The following is a 20,862-nucleotide window of genomic DNA, read 5'->3' on the forward strand; positions in this document are numbered from 1 at the left end:
GAATCAGTGCCAAATTCAAAGTATCGCTCTTGGTACCGATATATTTTGAATGATACTAAACCGTGTTCAGACTGATTTTAAAGACGCTCTGCACACAAAAATGGGTTCTCTCTTTTTCAATGGCTTATTATAGCTACATTTATATTTATATTATAGCTGCATTTGAAAAAAAGCAATTCATGGAGAGCTACTGTACATAATTCTTAATTTTGTACATCACAAATGAGCCGCATGAGCTTCAAGCTGTCATAGTCAAGTATACTGAAATATACTAATGAAAGTATGTGCCAAATGCTGACAAGAGAAGCAGCATAAGGCCAGCATTTAACCCCCATAAGATAATGAGAGCTATGGGAATGAGCAGGAGCCTGCGCTGCCGATGCCAAAGCATCAGCTGGCTCTCACTAAGAGCAGCACGAGCACCTGAGCCAAGAGAAAGAGAGAGAGAACTTGTTGCCTCTCCCTTGTTGCCTCAATCTTCACATCCCATGGCAAACATAAAGTGTGTTACGGGAGCCGCGCCACTGGATGTTAGCACTAGAAGCTAGCAGTGCTTAATGAGAAGGCCTAAACGAGTGGTGTCCAATTATTATCTGCAAAGGGCTGGTGTGGCTGCAGGTTTTCATCCCAAACAAAAAAGAGCACATCTGAGCACACTTGTTTAATCAATGAGTCTCAGTCTTTATCATGTGATAACTGATCATGTGAGCTCCTGCTTCGTTGCAATGAAAACCTGCAGCCTCACTGGCCCTAAGCCACACCCATAGCCTAAACAGTTTTACACACAGCCACACAAGTTCATTCCAGCTTACTGTTATAAGCTTAGAGAAAAAGGACTAAGCTGGTAAAGCTGTGTTTTGTGTGTGGAGCTGTTAGCTTTAACTACTTTGAATTCATGTCCTTGTTAGCACCAGAGACAAACATTAGCTTAGCGAGAAGGCAGTTGAAAATGAGGGCAAGTTTAGGGGATAAAGACTTTTATATATAAAATTACACAGAATCCTCAGCAACTAAATATACCATACATAATGTTGTGTTTTGAGGGCACACTTTGCCTTCATTACAGCTTTTTTTTAGCAGGCTTGCTTTCAGTTTTTCAGACACCTGCTGGGATATTTTTCTCCAAACTTCAGTCTTATAAGGTGGTTTCACTTTCTGCTTCTCACTATCCAAGTAATCCCAGTCCAGTTATGTTGGGGTCGCACCAGCAATTCATTTGTTTGGTTTGTAAATGTTTTTACATGTTTGTCTATTTTCTTTTGTCAGTAGGCTTCTTGATAGCTACACATCTTTTCAGACCCATAATGTTGAGTTTTCTTCTCACAGTGGAAGGATGGACTGAAACAGCTGTTGATTTTCTCAGATCTGATGCAAGAGTGGAGCTGGATTTTCTCCTCTCTCTCAAAGATGAAAGCTTTAAATTCTGTTTATTTGATGGGGACGGTTTTGGTGGTCTACCAGGTCTTGCGTGGTTGTTACGAGTCACATTTTCTCTGTAAACTTTAACAATTTTTTGAACTCCAGTTGTGGAAACTCCTTATATCTTTTATCTAATCTCCTCAGAAATATTTCCTGAACAAGACATTTTCACTGGAAATTATATATATAGGGCCTCTTACTTTTGCACACCCCTGTAGTTGGTGGTGTTTGGCTTAGATAATACTGTTCTGGTTAATACACATGCACATAACTCCACAATAATACATTTTTCCCTGAGTACGCTCATTAGCAGCAAGGTGATTGGCTCTTTTAATTGAAGGGCAACAAATCATCCCATTCATATTTCAAATAATGGACTGTCTCCTCATCTGATAAAAGCTCCAATTACCTTTTAGCTACATTAAATCTAGTGCAAAATACAGAAGAAAGCTTGGCTTGAAAAGTCATTTACATTTGGGTTAAGGGAGAAAAATTCTGTCAGTTTGATTTTTATCTGAATTATACCTTTAAATGCACGATGTAGATACATAATACTTAATTGTGGATGTAGACCACAAGATGCACAGACAAGAGCTCAGAAGCTGTTTCAAAGCTGAGTGTGTTTTGTAATCTTTGCAGGGGTTATTGGTGCTCTGGCTGGTTTATGTTGTTTAGCCAGCCATAGCGGAGGAACAGTAATGAGCCCCAGGATTGTTTAGGCATTACTGCTGTTCCATGCAATAGAAACAGGTTCTAGGAACTGGCAAAATGGGCTGCAGGGATTAGGAGAAGCTCCAAGCAGGTTTTAACGATGGATTTTTGTTCCAATCAAATTGCATTGTCTGCGAACTGCAATTGTGTGTTGTCTGTGATGGTCTTAGTCTCCGAAACGCTCACATGCATGTCCCACCTACACTGCCCATCGATATTTAGGTGCACTTTGTCTTGTTTTGAAATTTCAATTTTCTTAGCAATGGCAAATATAATAAAAGGCTACTTTTAAAGTTACATTTTTTAATAAACACTGCATTTAAAATGAATGGTTGGTAGATTCTCATGATTAAATGACAAAACATTAACAACACACAGTCCAGTTAATTGAGAAATTAACCGAGAAGGAAGATTAAAGTTTAAAATAGAACTTAATGGCATCAGTACAGCTTTAGTAGCACACAGGTTTGCCAATATCAACAACAGTGACATTAGGAGCATATTGTTTTAATAACCAAATGTAGAGATACATACAAAGTATTTAGAGGTTTCATGACATGATCACTGAAAATGTTCTGTTTTCTTCAAAGCCTTGGTTAAATAACTCTCAAATCAGTATCACATTTGGTACGCAGTCCTGTTGTGTCAGTGCAGTGCTACTAGCATTGTTGTGGTGACATAATACTGATTTGTCCCATTCTGGAATTTTCTCCCTGTTCACACTGAGTTTACATGCACTTAATAACCTGATAACTGCAGAAAATCAGATTTTGTCAGTAATCCGATCAACTCATGTACATGCACTTGAGAAATCAGATAATTGGAAAACTCCAGGTCTATATGAATAAGACAGTAATTGGATTTCTGCTTTGCACCCAGCCAATGAACTCACAGAAGAAGATGTAACGTGACGTAAACATAACGAAAAAACTTCATGCCTTGGCTTTACCTAAAAATATGAACATACATCATCTAGAAGCTAAAGAATATGTAAATCTTGATTTCGTCAAACATAGTTGGTTTTCAGAGCACTGCTCGAAAAGTGTTTTGCTGCCATCTCGTGGCAATGCTGCTAGCTTATTTCTAGTACCGCGGTTCTCATGCACGCGCAGACTGAGAAATCCGAAAGAAATCTGAGTAAGAGTTTACAGGCACTGAGAAAGCTGATCACTGAGCTGAAATTCAGCTCCCTCTATCGGATGTCTTAATTGGATTTCTAGACCTTACTCTGATCTACGAAATCAGAGTATGGTTTACATGACCATTTGAAAAATAAGATAACTGCTGAAATTCGGTTAAGTATGTGAACGAACTAATTGTTTAGGAATGTTCTTCCTTGTTCACACTGTTCTAAAATGTTCTTCCCTTTTCACACTGTTGTACAATAGTCTCTCAATGTTCTTCCCCCCTTCACATAGTTCTGGAATGTGCCCCCATTCACACTTTCTATGCCTTTCTGGAACGCTATTCCCCATTCACACGGTTCTAGAACTTTTGCTGTTTTCACATGCTTTCAGAATGTTTTCCTCATTCACTTTGTTCTACAGTGTTCTTCCCCATTCACACTGTTTTATGTTCCCCTCATTCATGCTCTTCTGGAATGGCCCTATTCACACTTTTTACACCATTCTAGAATGTTCTCCGCATTCACACTTGTTGTAGAATGTTCTCCCTTGTTCTATTATAAACAGTTCTACTCATTCACATTGTTCTAGAATGATCTCCCTCACATGCACTGTTCTCCCCATTTACTGTTCTAAAATGTTCTTGTCTGTTCACATTGTTCTAAAATGTTTGCCTCTGTCAAACACTTTTTACACTGTACTAGAACATTCTTCTCCATTCACACTGTTCTAGAACACCCTCCATTCACACTGCTGTAGACTGTAGGATCATATTGTTCTAGAATATTCTTACTGTTCCAGAATGTTCCCCCTCATTCATATTGTGTTTTGGTATTTGTTGGGGAATATTGAGTCAGTATACTTTAGGCTTTAGGCCAAGGATTGGGGCAGGACCCCACACCCTCACCCTACTGGACCATTTACATCATGGACATTCCCATCAAGCTTTTTACATTATCATCAAGCTTTCCGGCTCTGCGAACTTCACCATAACTTCTTTAATCTTTCCCTTTCCTCTTCCTGCGCCTTCATTCTGCCATAAATTCAGGCAGTTTCATTAGCCCAGAAACACTCTCCAACCCAACAAGCACTGCTGCATAAATATCCTATGAGGTGTCTAATATGAAAAGTGGCCTTGCATTGTGAGGCTGAATTTATGGCTCTCCAACTTTGTCCATGCACACCGTTAGCTGAGCGCTGTGCAAAACTAATTTCTCTGTGCTCCATCGCCTTTACCTTTTTAAGATGCATTTTATTCAGGACACTTTGGGTAAATAGCTCAGCCATAAAAGCTAGTGTGTTGTGTGAATGGCACCATAGCAATGTAAATCAAACGTGGGCTGTTAGCCTTGTGATGAACCCTTTAGCCCAGATGCTATTTACTTACTCATTCAGTTTAGCAGAAACTGGAGGGATTTTTTTGCTGGAGGCTAGAGATTCTGCTCGCTAATGGTCCTAAGCACACTCTTACAGCCTACCTTAAAGGCCCCTGTCTGCTCATTTTTATGATTTATGTCTGTTATCTACAGCTTTTCTGACATTTTTACAATGAACTGGCAGAGGAAGAATGACATTGGTCTTTTCTGTTCAGAGGTTTTTGAAACCAGCTATCAGTTTGATTTTAGCTGTATGGGATGTCAAACCTGCCAAGTCCCTGTTGAAAGAATGCATTCCATGCTGGTCAAAGCTGGCCAATGCTGGTTTAGCTGGTCATATAGCATGGTCGTGCTTGTTGACCAGCATACAAGCATTGAACACACAACATATGCCAGTTTTGCTGGTGAACAGCCTAGTAACATCCATTACTGCTGACCAGCGCACCAGCATCCAAAACAAATGCTAGTCTATGCTAGTTTTTCTAGCAAGGTAATAAGAGTTATTAATATGAACTTTATATTTCAGCCCTTCACATTCCTCTCCCTCATGTAAAGTGACTGCTCTCCTCCTGTCAAAACTCCCAGCAGGCAGCTTATTAAAACTTTTCTAAATTTGTTAATGCTGCTTGTTATGAAGTATTATTACACTACTCTTTGTATTGTAGCTAGATGCTACTTCCTACTTGCATTAGCATACTGTTGCAGGATGCTAGCATAAGCATTTAACTTTATTTACGAAAGTGCAATGGCTTAAGCGTAGGAATTAAAAGCTGACATTTCCTAGAAACTTTGCCTACTTGTACATGTGTAGCACACAATGAAAAATTTCTTCACCATGTCCACAAACATGACCATGCCGTCTCATATTGGGAGCTTCTTTGACCTCCATTTCAGAAGCACAGTCCAGCAGTTTCCTTGCTAGCTATATGTTACGGATATAATGTTAATGCGGACATTCAAATTTTAGACATGTCTATGATCTAAACATCATAAGGAGAACACCTCAGTTCTCCAAGATTATCTGCAAAATGTGATTTCAAAAAAATGACCATTAGACAACTTATTCTCCATTTGCAATTTTTACTGACAATTCAGAGAGTTGCTGAGAAGAGCAAAGGGGGCCAGTTTTCTGCTGGGGAGGCTCAAATGCGTACAGCTGAACCTCACGAACTGGCGCTTGCCACTGCCGCTCATTCATTCAAATTCATTCAAATCCTTTTCCATTGACACCCATTCAGTTAAGAGCAGACGCTGAGAGTTTTTTGAGCATTTATCGACAATTAAACTGTATTAATTTCCATATATTATTTAAATATAACAGCATTTTCTACATGCATATCTACTGTTAAAACAATGTAAACGTTTGAAACCATGTTGACAGAGGCCTTAACATGTCAGACTGAATTTATGGCTATCCAGTTTCCTTCATGCACATGTTAGGTGTGCTACGCTATTTTTTGTGTTTGGCTCTCACATTTTATTCAGAATATTTTAGGTAAATAGCTGAGCCATAAACGCTTGTGTGGTTTGTAAATGGCACTGACATTTACACCAATGATCTCCATGTCGTTTATCAAACATGGACTATTAACCATGAGGAACCTGTTAGCTTACATGCTATTTACTTAGCCATCCAGTTTAGAAGAAACAGGAAGAATTTTTTTGCATGAAGCTGTGATTTCCACTCTCTGTTGGTTACAGTTACACTTGTACTGCCTACCCTTTTCATTTAACACCAGGATACTGATGGGAGAAAAGTCAGTAGAATTAAGTCACTCAGTGTGAGATGACGAGGCTAATTTACATGGCATTTCAAAAGAGCAGGTTCTGCTGGTGAATTCAGGGAAATCTCACACACTGGGGACAAAACAACACAGTTTCATCATCCCAACCACAGGGCCACACAATTATGGCTGAAAAAATACTGCAATTAGTTTGATTGATTTTGCAGTTGTGTTCATTAAATGAGCTTAGCAGAGAGTGAATGTTTTAGTAGGCCTACTCTGTCACAGATGAAGCAGACGGGGAGTGTTTGATTTAGGCTATCAGATGGCACCCAAAGCACTCAAGTGGAAATGGTGGAGAGTACTGAGCTTAATGGAAACATAGACAGGTCTGTTTCATTTGTAAAAGTTCTCATTTGTGGGGAGTGCAGCGCTGTTAAGAGCTAGCAGTAAATGTATTTTCATGTAGCAGGCTAAATAGTAGCTATTACCCTTTAGCATATTGCAAAATGACTAATCCGCCTCATCAGTGGTGGGTAGAAGCTAGATCCATTTACTGGGATACTTGGACTTCTGTAAAATTCAGATGATCTTGTAATGCTAATAAATATGCTAATACTTTTACTTATATTCAAATATGGGGCGGCACGGTGGCGTGGTGGGTAGCGCTGTCGCCTCACAGCGAGGAGGGCCTGGGTTCGATCCCCCGGCCGGGCAACCGGGGTCCTCTCTGTGTGGAGTTTGCATGTTCTCCCCGTGTCTGCGTGGGTTTCCTCCCACAGTCCAAAGACATGCAGTACGTGCTAAATTGCCCCTAGGTGTGAGTGTGTGAGTGACTGTCTGTGTCTGTCTGTCTGCCCTGCGATGGACTGGCGACCTGTCCAGGGTGTATCCTGCCTTCCGCCCGAAGACTGCTGGGATAGGCTCCAGCAACCCTGACGGAGAAGCGGCTTAGAAGATGGATGGATGGATGGATGGATATATTCAAATATAATTCTGAGGAAATTAATCCAGTTTTCACCAATTTCATTCAATTGTCAATTCCTTTTAGGTTTAATGTCATTCTGTTCTGTTATTTCTGCATCTGGACTGCTTTGCAGGTGCTCATGCCTCTCACTTTACATTTACAGTAACTCCCATTTCTATGGTGATGTACGATGCTGGACGAACTAAGAAGTTTTACTGCGTTTTTATGGGGAACTCTTTACTTGAGCAGTTTTTTTACTTGAAACATTTTACTTGAAAAGTTTTTCAGTACACAAAATATGTGGCAAAAGAATTTCAATGCCATAGAAGGATGTTTGTGTAACTTCTTTCTGCAGGATCCGTAATGGCCTATTGAGGTTAACTTGGACATTGTTGGATCTCTAGGTGAATTGTTGTGTTGAGCTGCTAGTGAGCAATGAGAGCTGAAAGGGGAGATAAAACTGGCAGATTTATTTCCCAAGTTTTCTCCACAATTTAGTCATATCCAGTTGCCCTCACTAGGAGGGCAAAGGCTAGCACAGGCTTCCTTGTGACTTGTGAAGCCAGTCACTGCATCTTTTCGATTTGCCACTCATATAAACATCATTGGACAGCCGAACACGGTCAGAGGAAAGCGCCAACCACCAGATCTGTTATGTCAGCTAACAGACACCTGCACTGACTAGCATTGTGCTGATTGATGGGGGAGAGGTGGGGCCATCCTAACCACCCAGAGAGTGAAGCCAGTTGTGTTCTCTTGGACTCCCAGCGACAGATGGCTTTAGCATCACTAAGGGATCGCACTTGCAGTCTCCTAATGGCAGGGCCAACACTTAGATGACTGCGCTACTTGTGCGCCCCATGGACAAAATTTTGATAGTAAAAAAATGTTATACTGAAATTTTCTGAAGACAAAAAACACAAAAACATTTTTAAAAAAAAATCTTTGCTCGCCTGCCAAGACCAGGCTGGTTCTGATTTTGTTAATCATTTCCATCAAAATATTTTCCGTCAGCATTATAGGAAGAAAAAAATGCATGGTTCAACTGAGGGACTTCCAAAACAGACAAAATTAGCATTTTATGGCTTCTGTGAACAGGAGTGTAGGAAAAAGTATCCAAAATACTATCCGCTGTAACTCTACAGATGCAGTAGATAGAGTTTAAGTAGAAAACCGTTGGAGTATTTCTTGTATGAACCCTTCTTTTGAATGGCTATTTCTGGAAAAAGGTGGTTCTTCTGTGGCATCACTTCAAAGAACCTGTATGGCAGCTTTATTTTTAGGAGTGTAGCTACTTTTAGAATATTTAATTGCAGGAAAAAGAGGTTAAAGCCAAACTAACCCCTGCTCTTCACTTACTCAAGCTTCTGAGTAATGGTGGAAACCTTACTTTGCACTGGGTATCCCCTCTGTAGAAATAGTACGTATGCTGTAGATTCTCTTGGTAAGGTTTCATTCCGACTGTCAGAGTTAAATATGGGTGGGCTGCATTTAACCAGTCTCTGGGCACAAAACATTATGTTTCGCCCACGCGTGTCTTGACACATCTGTCAGCTCTCCCTCCCACCACAAACGAGCTTTGTGTGGACTACATAAAGGATCCAATTCATATGTCACTTTCTAGTGAGCTTCTGATGGACACTATTATAATGCTGCATCCATAATGGTATAGAATGACAGGCGTGTAGTGTTTGAATCTAAGTCAGGTGGATCAGTTTGACAGCAAATACAGTAGGTATATCTACCGTACTCTGTTATTTGTGTTGATGGAGACCCTCTTTGTTACTAAATAAATTACAGCTCCAAATAACTTTTAGTGCAGATATGAGATTTGCCTGAAGTTATGAATAAATAGCTTTCCATGAAGAGTGCTGTGTTAATAAGATCAAAAGTGTCCTCTCTATGTAAGAGACTTCAGGACCAGTAAGAACATTGCAAGGCATCTCAAGGCAGGATTAGTGGTCAAGTGGTCCTCTCCAGTCTGAAATGGAAGTCATACTATGACTAGTTATTCAGTGTTTTCACCAAATTGTCAATGAACTCATATATGTGTTGCGGTTATTGCCAGCAATATCAAAGCAAGACTTTATTTTTGACTAGCAACTCATTGACAGAAATGAAATTTTAACTATATTTAAACACCTCTTCCATAAGGCTAATTTCTGCTACCACCTTTAAGGGATTCCTAATAGTATGTTAACATCAAGCTAACGGTGGTGCACATTAATATATTTACTGTGACCCTTTCAGTAAACAGCTCTGGCAAATGTTTTTCATTTATAACAACTATCCGATACCTGGTTAGACTACAGCTTGCATTTGCAGACAACAGTAACCAGAAAGTTTTTTCCTTCAGGTATTTGGTGATTGGTTGATGTCTCGTTCACTTCCTAACTAGGTTGGCAGGTAACTTATATGTAAGGCCTTCAGTTCAGCATCTAAAGGTCTAACCAATGTGAATGCATGCTTAGCTACCTAGATAGCATGAGGAAAAACATTTTGATTGGAATTTTTTGTTGGCCGTTTTAACACTTTTACCATTTTGTTTCCAAGCAAAATTTTACATTAAAATGTGAGTATTACTACATTCCTGCAGAGCTTATGTACAAAAAGCATGATGAAACTAAATAAGAGAAGAACAGATGTGATTTGTACCCTTTTCTGCTGTCAGAAACCAGCCTGGCAAAGACGAAACCTGCTTTTATTCAGGATGAATGTTTCTAGCAGTTATAATCATCATAACGCCTGTTTGATTCACACCTGTAGAACACATTAATTCACCCAATATTGAGTTCCAGCTTTAATTCATTACTTTTGTTCTTGTGTCAAAATTGCACATCAAACAGTAGTAACATGAATCACTTATATATTGTTGTGTGGGTGTATTGTATATTACACATTGTGCATTTAAAGTGGGTGGTTTTCTAGTGTGTATATAGCATGGGACCTGTCAATTACACAATGGATAACGACAACTACTAGTGCTGGGCCCTCATGTCAAAAACAAGGAAAAACATGTCTATGATAATGTGATTTTCTGCTACCACTCCTGTGGGATCCTCATAGTATGTTACGCCAACAGTGATTAAAATGAACTTTTTTGTCATTATAGTATAAATGCCAGTATTTGAAGCTTGTAAAAGTCCATATTTTATTTGAAGCTTCTTGGTATCCATTTCTAACAACTGTTGAAAGTCCTAAAGTCTGTTCATTTGGTGGCCATCTGGGCAATGCACTTCAAGTCATTCAAGACCAGATTCTTATTATTATGTCTTTGAATGAGGAGTGACCTAAAAACTTGAAACTGATGTCCAAAGTACTGTTTCAATAATGTATTTGAAAATAAAATTTAACAAAATCTCAAATAGTTTGTAGCACTTGAATCCAGTAAGGCCCAAAAGCCTGTTTTTTTTTTAGCTTTTTCTGGCAATTCTTTTCACACAGGTCTCCTCAGCAAGTGGGCTTTTTCCACTCGTGGCTTTACCAGTAAGCCAACTGGCTCTTTTTATTGAAGGGTAGTGCTGTGCTCACATGTTTGCGGTAGATGGACAAAGGTTTTCCATTATTCCATTATTTTCAGTAGAGCCACAGTGGAAATTTCTGCTGTCACAAGCAACAGCAGTCCACAGACTGCAGCAATGAGCAGAATGCTCTGATAAAGGTACAGTTTTTCCCAACATTTTCCATCAACTGCAGTGGTGGAATAAACAGGATGTTGATATTTTTTCAATGCAAACGTGAACACAGCACAGGACTTTCCCTGTGAATGGGCAACATGTTGACCGTTACAAGCTTTGCCATTCAATTTCCAACCAGTGTTGTCTCCTATACTTGCAGTCTGTTTTTCTGCCAAAATTTGTTTATTTCACTGTCAGCACCTAATTAAGTTAGTGATCTGACACATTAGACTTTTAGTTCAGCTCCTAAAGCCTTGTATGGGAGAGCTTGCGTGGCTGCATCTACCCAGCTACCATGAAGAAGGAAAATTGTGACAGTTCCAAATACAGACATTTTGATTATTTATTTTGTCATTTTATTTCATAGAAATTGTTGGGCCAGTGGTGTTGTGACAGTTCAGTGATGAAAACTGAATGTAGATCAGCATTTTACCCCTGAAGACTTTAACACATTACTGCTTCAGGCCTGACATGTTTTCTGTCAGTGTATGAGATGTTTGGGATCAGGTGGTATTCGGAACAGGAAGGAGTTCTCTGTAAGCAGCTCGGAGCATCGTGTGGGAAGTGTTAAGCTCCAACATCCCCTGCCTTCCCCCCAGCCCCCCGAGATTGCATTGACCCCAGGCATTGATTACACTCAGCCTGACACATCAGGGACAGTGCTGTGACGGCTGGAGTCCGTTTCGGTCTTCAGGCTGCTCTAAATGATAAATCAGCTGCAGCACTTCCCTCCTGAAGTGTAGCGTGTGAGAAAGATTACTTTTCAGAAGCGAGTGTGAAAATAACTTTTCCTGAGAATGCTAGCATGCACAGAGGTTTCTGTACACAGTGTAAGACACACATTGTATTTTATTCAAGTTTATTAGATCTTTACAAATGATTTGAAATATACATCTGCTTGGCTTTCAAAGCCATAGTTTTAGTTTATATAAGCTCCTGTACAGTGTATGTACAGGGATGTTACGTTAGCAAACAGCTGATGTTAGCTAAGTCACACCACTGTTTCACTATTTGTCCAGTAAAGCATAGCTAGAAAACGGCAATGTTATTGAAGCTAATCTTGACAGAACAGATTATCCTCTCATCATATAACTTCAAATGATCTTTTGTCTTGTTGTATTGAATGTTTCAAACCAGTTTCTTTGCCTCTTCATCTTCATTGTGATGCATTCAGCCAGTAATGGTGCATGTTTCTCAGAATTGATTACTCCTAGCGTTAACTTGGAGTTTAGCCCACTGATCCATATAGCAGTGTTGTGGTCTGTTTTAGATCAGACATATGTCAAGTTCATTAGAGATCTCACTGACAAGTTTATTAACAGGTAATTCTACCAATTTTTCAATTTTTGCATAATTGTTACGATGTGACAGAAACCCAGATGCTAGCGGATGAGAGGTTAGACGGTTTATTAGTCTAAATAGCAGCCAAGGCAACAAAAAGGAGCAAAACACAAAGGAGTAGTCCAAGTTCAGTCCAAATGTCCAATAACCAATCCAAACAACCAGCAAAAGTACCAAAGAGGGAAAGGGAACAGACGTAGTCAAAAACACGAATGCAAAAGGTCAAAATCACGGAAAAACAAGAGAGAACAGGGAGAATACGCTCAGCAAGTTTCAGAGAAAACAATACCTCGCACTGACTGATTGTCAAACCCAGGCTTTAGTACTCTGTGCTAAAGTTTAGATTAAGCTACAAGCATATACCCTTTGTGTATACTGAAGTTTAGACTAAGTTACTAGCGTGTAGACTATATGTTTGTATGTGTACACTGAAGTTTTACACTAAGCTACTAGCATGTAGCCTGTCTCTGTGTACGTGTACCCTGAAGTTTAGACTAAGCTACTAGCGTGTAGCCTAATGTCTACCTGTACACGGATGTTTAGGCTACATGCTATTGTAGCACAAAAAGTCTGACAACTTCTGCCTTTCCTGCTACTTATGCCTTTCCAGCCTGATGGCCTGTGAATAGAAACTGTTCATCAGTCTTTTAGTCCTGGACTTCACACTCAGCGTCTGCCTGAAGGTAGGAGTGTGAAGAATCTGTGCTGGGGGTGTGTACTGTGCCTGATTAAGTTGTGGGCCCTCCTGATGACCCTGGCATGATAAATGTCCTGTAGTGAGGGGAAGGCTGCTCTTGAGATGGACTGTGCAGTTTTGATCACACACTGGAGAGCCTTTCTGTCCTGAGCAGTGCAGTTTCCACACCAGACCATGATGGAGCTGGTAGGAACACTCTCGATCGTAAATGTCTTTAATGGCAATATACAACACTACATGGCAGTCACAGGAATAACTGACTTTCAGCCAAACCAGGGAGGAAGTGCTATTCTAAATTGGCATCACATGCTGCTAAAATTTAGCAGGCGCAGCAATGACATGAATAACATACTGAGGCATGTACCAGCGACAACAAGATATTTCATTAAATACTGTATATTCAATATATTCAACTGGCATCAAAACGTTAGATGTTGATGCCACTGTTTGTTATTACCGCTGCAGAGAATGTATGTAAAGTATGTGCTTGGTAATCTCTGTGGGTTTTTATAGGCTAAACATACATGTCTGCTGTCTAGGCCCAACAGCTCCTTGAGCAATGTGACCACTGGGTCAAAGGAAAGGGTTCCATAGATGTACATGTATATGTTTGTGTGTATGTATGTATGTGGACTTGCATGGTCTACAGTCATAACGGATTACTCAAAGCAAAACTGAATCCCACCAGCGACACATGGGACATGGAAGATAAATAAATAAACGTAACCTAAATTTCTAATCTAACCCCTTCTGCCACGCCTGAGAAAATAAACCAAATCTCTCAAATCCACCGGGAGCAGAGATGCGCAGAAAGGAGCCAAGCCTCCCTCTCTCCTCCCTCTGCACTCTGTCCTCATCCTCAGCAGCTGGGCCTGCAATCAGGCCAGTGTCCCTATAAAACCCACACGCTCTCATATACACGTATGAAAAATACACACTAGGCACACATAAGCGCTTCTGAGAAATCTGTATTCCAGGCGGCCTCTGACAGCTACGGTGACCCACAAGTGCTTCCTGCTAGTAATGACCATGCTAAATGTAATGATCTGTATGTTTATAAGCCTAGGCTGCTATTATCTTGCATTTTACCCAGAATCTGTATGCATTCTTAGTAATGCATCTTACACCATTTACTTCACTCCCTATATATATAGGAGGTGTGAATATATATATAGGGTGTGAAATTCATAGGTTTTTCAGAAATTAAAGAAGCACAGTAACATTACTAAAACATATCAGTTGGAGCAGATAAAAAAAACAAATAGTGCTACATTTTAAAAATATATCAGAAACCACAATTAATTTTATTCACTATTTGTTATACTATGTTGAACTAAATTCAGTTAAACAGGACTCATTTTGCTCTTTTTGTAGTAAAACAGGCGGTTGGTCAGTGTTCTGGAAGTGCTGACGATATCATCAGTACATTCAGAAAAGCATATTGTATTGTGACATAATTTATCACAATAACTTTATATGTCATTGTTATTGATTGCGATATATTACACTCTTACCATGTGATCTACTATCTGTCATATGCAAAAGTTTGAACACATGTATTTCTTAGATATTGAGGCATATTTAAGCATATTTAATTATCATTGGCTTAACTGTATTATTTAGAAGTACTTTAAAAGTACATACATTAATACATTTAGGTTGTCATTTAACTCAAACTAATATATGTTTACTATTATAAAACATAATTAATAATTATATATATATATATATGTTTACTATCATAAAACATAATTTATATATATATATATATATATATATATATATATATATTAAGGCATCTTATCCCAGTTATTAATCCATATATATAGTCTGAGCGTATCTGGACTACAAATGCTCATATTTTCTATTGTTTTTCAGAATCTCAGGAATCACAGTTACAGCATGGAAAAATGCCCACAGCAATATTCGCATAGTAACCAATAGGTCATGCCATTTGCACCTAGCAAAAGTTACTGTGCTTACCTAACATGTTTTTCTTGCTGCATTGATGTTTTGTTCATATATTTGACTTATATTTTCCTTTTGGCTATGGTAAATTTCCTTACTAATTGACTTTAAACCCACTGAGCCTTGAATCGCTTCATTTTCACTTGAATTTGATTAGACACAAGCAAATAAACTTGTTACTGTTGGACAGCTGCCCTTAACACACAGCAAAAGTGTGAAATAGCCTAAATTGGACCGCTGGTCATTACCATGTTGGAGTCTTTCCACCGTGCATCTATAACTACTGGTTTACATGAATGCAAAGTGTTTGAGGGAAAGAGAGTGAGTGAGAGAGTGAGAGAAAGAGAGAGAGAGATGGCAACAATTGCAGTATTTAGATGTATTCAATGGGTGATTTTTTGATCCCTTGATGTGCGAATACCATCCTCAAGATAAGAAAGAACAATATCACCATGGCTACTTCTGCACATCATTGCACAAGTTTCTCTGCAGCCCATCCACAGTTCAGCTTTTTTTGATGAAAAGTGCTAGTGTGTTTGTAATGAGTAGCTGCATGTATCACAGCAGGACAGCAGAATATATTTGCTCATCTGATTAACTGATCTGAACATTAAAGGAGTATTCCAGTTATGTAATATTCTGTAGTGCGGCACTGAATTCCACAGCCTCATCATCTTGACAGAACTAGATTTCATATTCTTTTAATGTTTTCATCCATCAGTGTTCTCTCACTACAATTCCCAACATGCATTACGCAAATACATCATACAGACCCCGGGATTCCCCTAGGTCAGGGGTTGGCAATGCAGCTCTTCTACCGCCCTGTTGTGGCTCCTCGGCAGCATTAGATTTTTAGGTAAACCTAAAATAATCCAACTTTAAAGTAAAATAAAGCTCAACACTAAATGGTCATAAATGCTGGAGCTTATGTAGCTTATATCTGTTTATCCACTCTTTTACTCTGAAGGATGGCATGCAGACTGCTGGTCGCCATAGCAATGCAGACAACATATTGCCTCCCTAACGAAAAGACAAAAATAAAGATTAAAGATGAACATCGATAATTTAAAGACGAATTGACTAATTTACACTTATATGCCCTCCAGCTGGTTTCCTGATACATTTAATCTGCAATGAGAAACAGTCGCAAGGCTGAAGTCAGCTTCTCATTCACCAGCTTCTTGTTTGAATTTTCCTGTTCCACCTTAAATGGTGCCACAGTTACATTCTGGCACTTCTGGCACCATTTAAGATGGTACTGGAAAATTCGAACAAGAAGCTGGTGAATAAGAAGCTGACTTCAGCCTCGTTAAAAAGTGGCCGAGAGACATTTTACAAGAAACTATTTTACTTTTGTGGAAAAGTTTCCTGCTGGAGATGCGAAAAAAGGCTATGGCTGTAGCTGAGCTTAAAGCAGAGCAAAGTAAGACTGCGTATGTATTATATTTTTTAGCCTATTCTTGTAAACTACTGAGACATATTTACAGCCAAGATGTTAAAACAGACATAAAATGCTGTGGCTCTCAAGGTGGTTTGCTTCTTAACATTTGGGTTGCCGAACCCTGGTCTAGAGTATAATAACATCTGCTAGCATATCCACAGAAATAGAGGCTAATAAAAATGTGTTATTCAGTCTCCTAGAAGAATCATTCGGCCATCTGACTTCCTTCTGCCATAGCCAATTAGCAGGAAAAGCATTTCAAACAGCCCCACTTCAAAAGTTCCTCACATCTTCAAGATACATAATCAGAAGAGTCTTTCCTAGTTTTCAAACTGGAAAGTCTCACTCTAGAGATATTGTGGCACAACTGTAGGAGGCGGGTGGACACATTTACAATAGTTGAAGCACTGTGTAAAAGTTTCAAATTCATAGACTTCACTCAGTGATCTGCAATCCCAGATTATGTTCTACATACTCAACTGAGGGGCTCTTCAGGGAACAGTAAGTTGTTCTTCTAGACCAGGGTCACCAGTCTTACCCGCTAAGGGCAGCTTTGGCTGCATGTTTTCATTCCAATCAGAAGCACGAAACTCAAATATTGCACTTCTGATTAAGCTTATCAAACCTTGGATCAAGTGCAGAATAGCAAGAACAAGATTGAGCACCAGGAGGACATTTGGGGACCACAGCTGTAGGCCAGGCTGCTGATTGGTTTTTGGCGTAAAAAGTAAATAGTCCTGTTGGTGGTTAAAGCTCCATTTCCGTATTTTGTGTTCAGATTGCGGTGTCTGGTGAAACAGCTCGAGAGGGGAGAGGCGTCCCTGGTTGACTTGAAGAAGAACCTTGAGTATGCAGCCTCGGTGCTTGAATCTGTCTACATCGAAGAAACAAGGTAAAGTATCAAGCCAAGCTTTCACCTACTATATTATTGAAAGTGTTTCACTTTAAAGCTCTAGTTTTGGGCAAGCTCCTCAATGTATTGCAAGACAGTCAAGTGTCAGAGTGTCCTCAGATAGAAGCATAAACTAAGCAAGAAGGATACTTAATGCACTAAGCAATTCGGGAGCTTTTAAGTGGCAGCTGTTTTGAGAGCTGTTGAAAAGCCCTTTATTTAGGAAACATCTGTCAGTAGCAAGGTGAAATTTACATCCCATAATTTATTGGCCTCCTACACTTATGAATAACATTCTGACTCAAGGGTTGTTGGCAGTGGAGTTAAGCTGAATGAGCAGAAATATTGGAATGCGGAGAGTTCTGCACTGCTTTCAACACAAGGTTTAGGAAAACTAACAAAAAGGAAGAGCCTGCAGTCGTTTGATAACTCAAACACATCCTCAGTGTTCTCAGACAGGCCACTCTTTCATCAGGACATTATTTATGTGCTGTTTTTGGGTGTCAGGTCCCACCTCATATTTACTCTCTGCTTGCCTGAACTGGAGCCCATACACACTGGAGAGATGATGATGAATGACCCAACCAGGACTGTCCCTGTTTCTGAGAAATGGCCAAATCAGTTCAGCACGCAAAGAAAACTTCTACCAACACATATTCACTTACACTAATAGAGGTTGCACGGCCCTCACTACAAATCTACAGCCGAAGAAATAAGAAGAAACCTCAACATTCCTAAAAGCATTATGGTGCCATTCTAAAACAGTTGGAATCCTTAGAATCAAGAAGCAACGAGCATTTTTGACTATAGCTCTTTTAGTTTTTAAAGCAACTTTTCAAAAGTCAGTGTTGGACATTGTCTTGATAGAGTTACAGTAAAGTGCAAAAGTCAGAGACTCCTCTTCATTTAGTTAATTTCCTGTCAAAATGGCCACTAAGTACAGGTTATTCGTTTTCCAGTGTCAGAAAAAAAGCAGACAACATATATTGAACAGAAAATTACACAGAACCCTCCACAACGGCATATAGTTTTAGAAATTGGTTGCCTGTTCTGCTTCTCACAAAATGGACAAACAATCCCGAAACATTCAGTGATGTTGAGATCTGGTTAGTCCATTGTTCTAAGAACACCAGCAGTCTCTTCGTCAGAAGCTGCATTTTCTTTAACATCTTTAAATTGTTTTTTGAAGTCCAGTTTTGGAAACACTTTTCTTTTTTTTCTTTTCTTTTTTTTTGACTTTCCCCTCCTTGTTCCAAGTGAATTCTCTTCTACGTAATTGCCACAGAGATTTGTCCTAAAAAAAGTTAATAAGTGGTAAGTAAATAAAAGAAGGGTGGTCCCGGACTTTTGCACAGTATAAAATTGCTACAACAGTAAACCGAACGGTCAAGCTGATTGTAGTAAAAAATGGCCAAAAGTGTATTTTGCTTCTTGAAAATTGACATCGCTGGTTAGCTGCGTTAGCCTTGTATCTTCAGGACAAAACTAAAGAAATAAACTGCAGATACCAAACATGTCTGAACAACTCTTTTTAATGGACATGTTGCTTAAATCTTAAATAGATATGTTTTCATATGTGTGTAGCCACCCAAGCCTTTCCTCGCTCAGCTCATTGCATGTAGAGCTAATTGTGGAGCTGTTTCTAATACACATTTATCCAATAATCAGGGAAAACAGGCAGAGGTGTAACACTCGCCTGAGCATGGGTGCCGCTTCCAGAACACTTATGGAATTATGTAACCATGGCGTCATTTGGTCACTCTCAGATTAGGACACTAACCCTGTCACATGCAAAGCTGCAGAGATTGCTAGTCAGTTCTGATGATGATTTACATTCCAGTGGTTTATGATTTAGTGGGAAGAAAATAGAAGCACGCTACATTCTGCTGTCTATGAATACGGTGTCAGCGAAACCGCTAAAAGAACACATCATGCACAGTTCCAGTCAAAAGTTTGAGAACTCCTGACTTGAACGCAGGTTTTCATGAGAGGGGACTCCTCTACGTTTGCATCTCTGTAGTAAATTCAAATCGTTGTTGTTGAAGATGCAGCTATATAATATGTGCTTCATTGATTTAGACATATAGCTACAACATAGAATACCCTGAAACATGAACTACAGTCAGAACTGTGTTAACATTAGCCAACAAGCTAGCATAATTTTGCTATCTTGGTGTATTTTTTTGTCTTTGGCTTTCACTTTTTATAGTGACATGGTGTTAATTTGGTGATGACAGACTTCTTTGCCAACAAGTGTTACCATTTCTCAGAAATATTAATGTATATGTAATATTAATACAAAACCACAGGTGTATATGCATTTAGGTTATTTGAATTTTCAATTAAAAGTGAAGGAATTGTCAGGCTGTCTGGCTTTACAGAAAATGTAAAATGTAAAACAAAATATCTGCCAGTCCATTCCATGTTTTTTTAAAGATTATTTACAGTTACTATTCAATTTTTTATTTAACTATTCAAAGTTTTCAAGATGGTTTATAATGTCTGTTTGAAAAAAATAAATGAAGGCATTAACATAATTACTCTGATGCAAAGGACAGAGTAGGTTAAGAGAGCTCAACGTGGCCTCGGCCTGGGCTCAGTTGGTGTTAGACACAGTTGTAATTGTGTACAACCAAATTTCATGGCAGGATTTAATATTGGTGACAGTTTTTGTGCTCTCTCGCTCTCTCTCTCTCTCTCTCTCTCTCTCTCTCTCTCTCTCTCTCTCTCTCTCTCTCTCTCTCTCTCTCTCTCTCTCTCTCTCTCTCTCTCTCTCTCTCTCTCTCTCTCTCTCTCTCTCTCTCTCTCTCTCTCTCTCTCTCTCTCTCTCTCCCTCTCTCTCTCAGGAGGTTGGTGGACACAGAGGATGAGCTCAGTGATATCCAGTCGGACTCTGTGCCCTCGGAGGTTCGGGACTGGCTGGCCTCCACTTTCACCCGGCAGATGGGGCTGATGCTGAGACGGACTGAGGAGAAGCCGCGCTTCCGCAGCATCGTGCATGCAGTGCAGGCTGGGATATTTGTGGAGAGGTGGGGTCACCACAACACCATGAGACATATGATAATAATTGTAGTTTCTCAACTAGGGTAGTAAATAAAAAATATATTTGTTGCCCTCTCAAACTGAACTTTAGAAAAAATCTTGTATACAAATAGGGCTGAAAAAAATCTAAATATTTCATGAATTAGTAATTTCATTGAAAGAGCAAAAAATACAAACTCAGCAGTCTTTAGACTATTTATTTTCTATTTTATTGGAAAAATAAATGCTCTTGGATTAAAACATTCAATTTCAAAGTCCAATTTATCTGCAGCTCAGTGCGTTCATGTTGTCACTTCAAGCTTAGAAGACCAAACGATGCGTGAAGTGTCAGCTGTTGCATGTTTTGTGGATGCATTAAATTTAGTTGGTTTAAAAGATGTATATAATTTCCACATGAATAAACTATATTACATCACCTCAGTTATTGACAAAACTAAGTAAACTGAAAGACAAAATTATGTTCATGTAATATGTTTCATTCAC

General features: G+C 39.3%; 1 protein-coding gene across 4 annotated transcripts in view; it reads left to right on the forward strand.

Annotated features, from left to right (window-relative positions):
* pde1cb (phosphodiesterase 1C, calmodulin-dependent b) overlaps positions 1-20,862 on the forward strand; it is a 141,812-nt gene that overhangs the window by 87,728 nt on the left and 33,222 nt on the right. For all 4 annotated transcript variants that reach the window (XM_017707392.2, XM_017707393.2, XM_017707395.2 and 1 more), the window contains 2 exons: positions 17,224-17,337; positions 20,184-20,366. In XM_017707392.2, the coding sequence (XP_017562881.1) occupies positions 17,224-17,337; positions 20,184-20,366 (297 nt within the window). The remainder of the gene's footprint in view (positions 1-17,223; positions 17,338-20,183; positions 20,367-20,862) is intronic.

The sequence above is a fragment of the Pygocentrus nattereri genome, chromosome 19 (genome assembly GCF_015220715.1).
Source record: "Pygocentrus nattereri isolate fPygNat1 chromosome 19, fPygNat1.pri, whole genome shotgun sequence".
Lineage (NCBI taxonomy): Eukaryota > Metazoa > Chordata > Actinopteri > Characiformes > Serrasalmidae > Pygocentrus > Pygocentrus nattereri.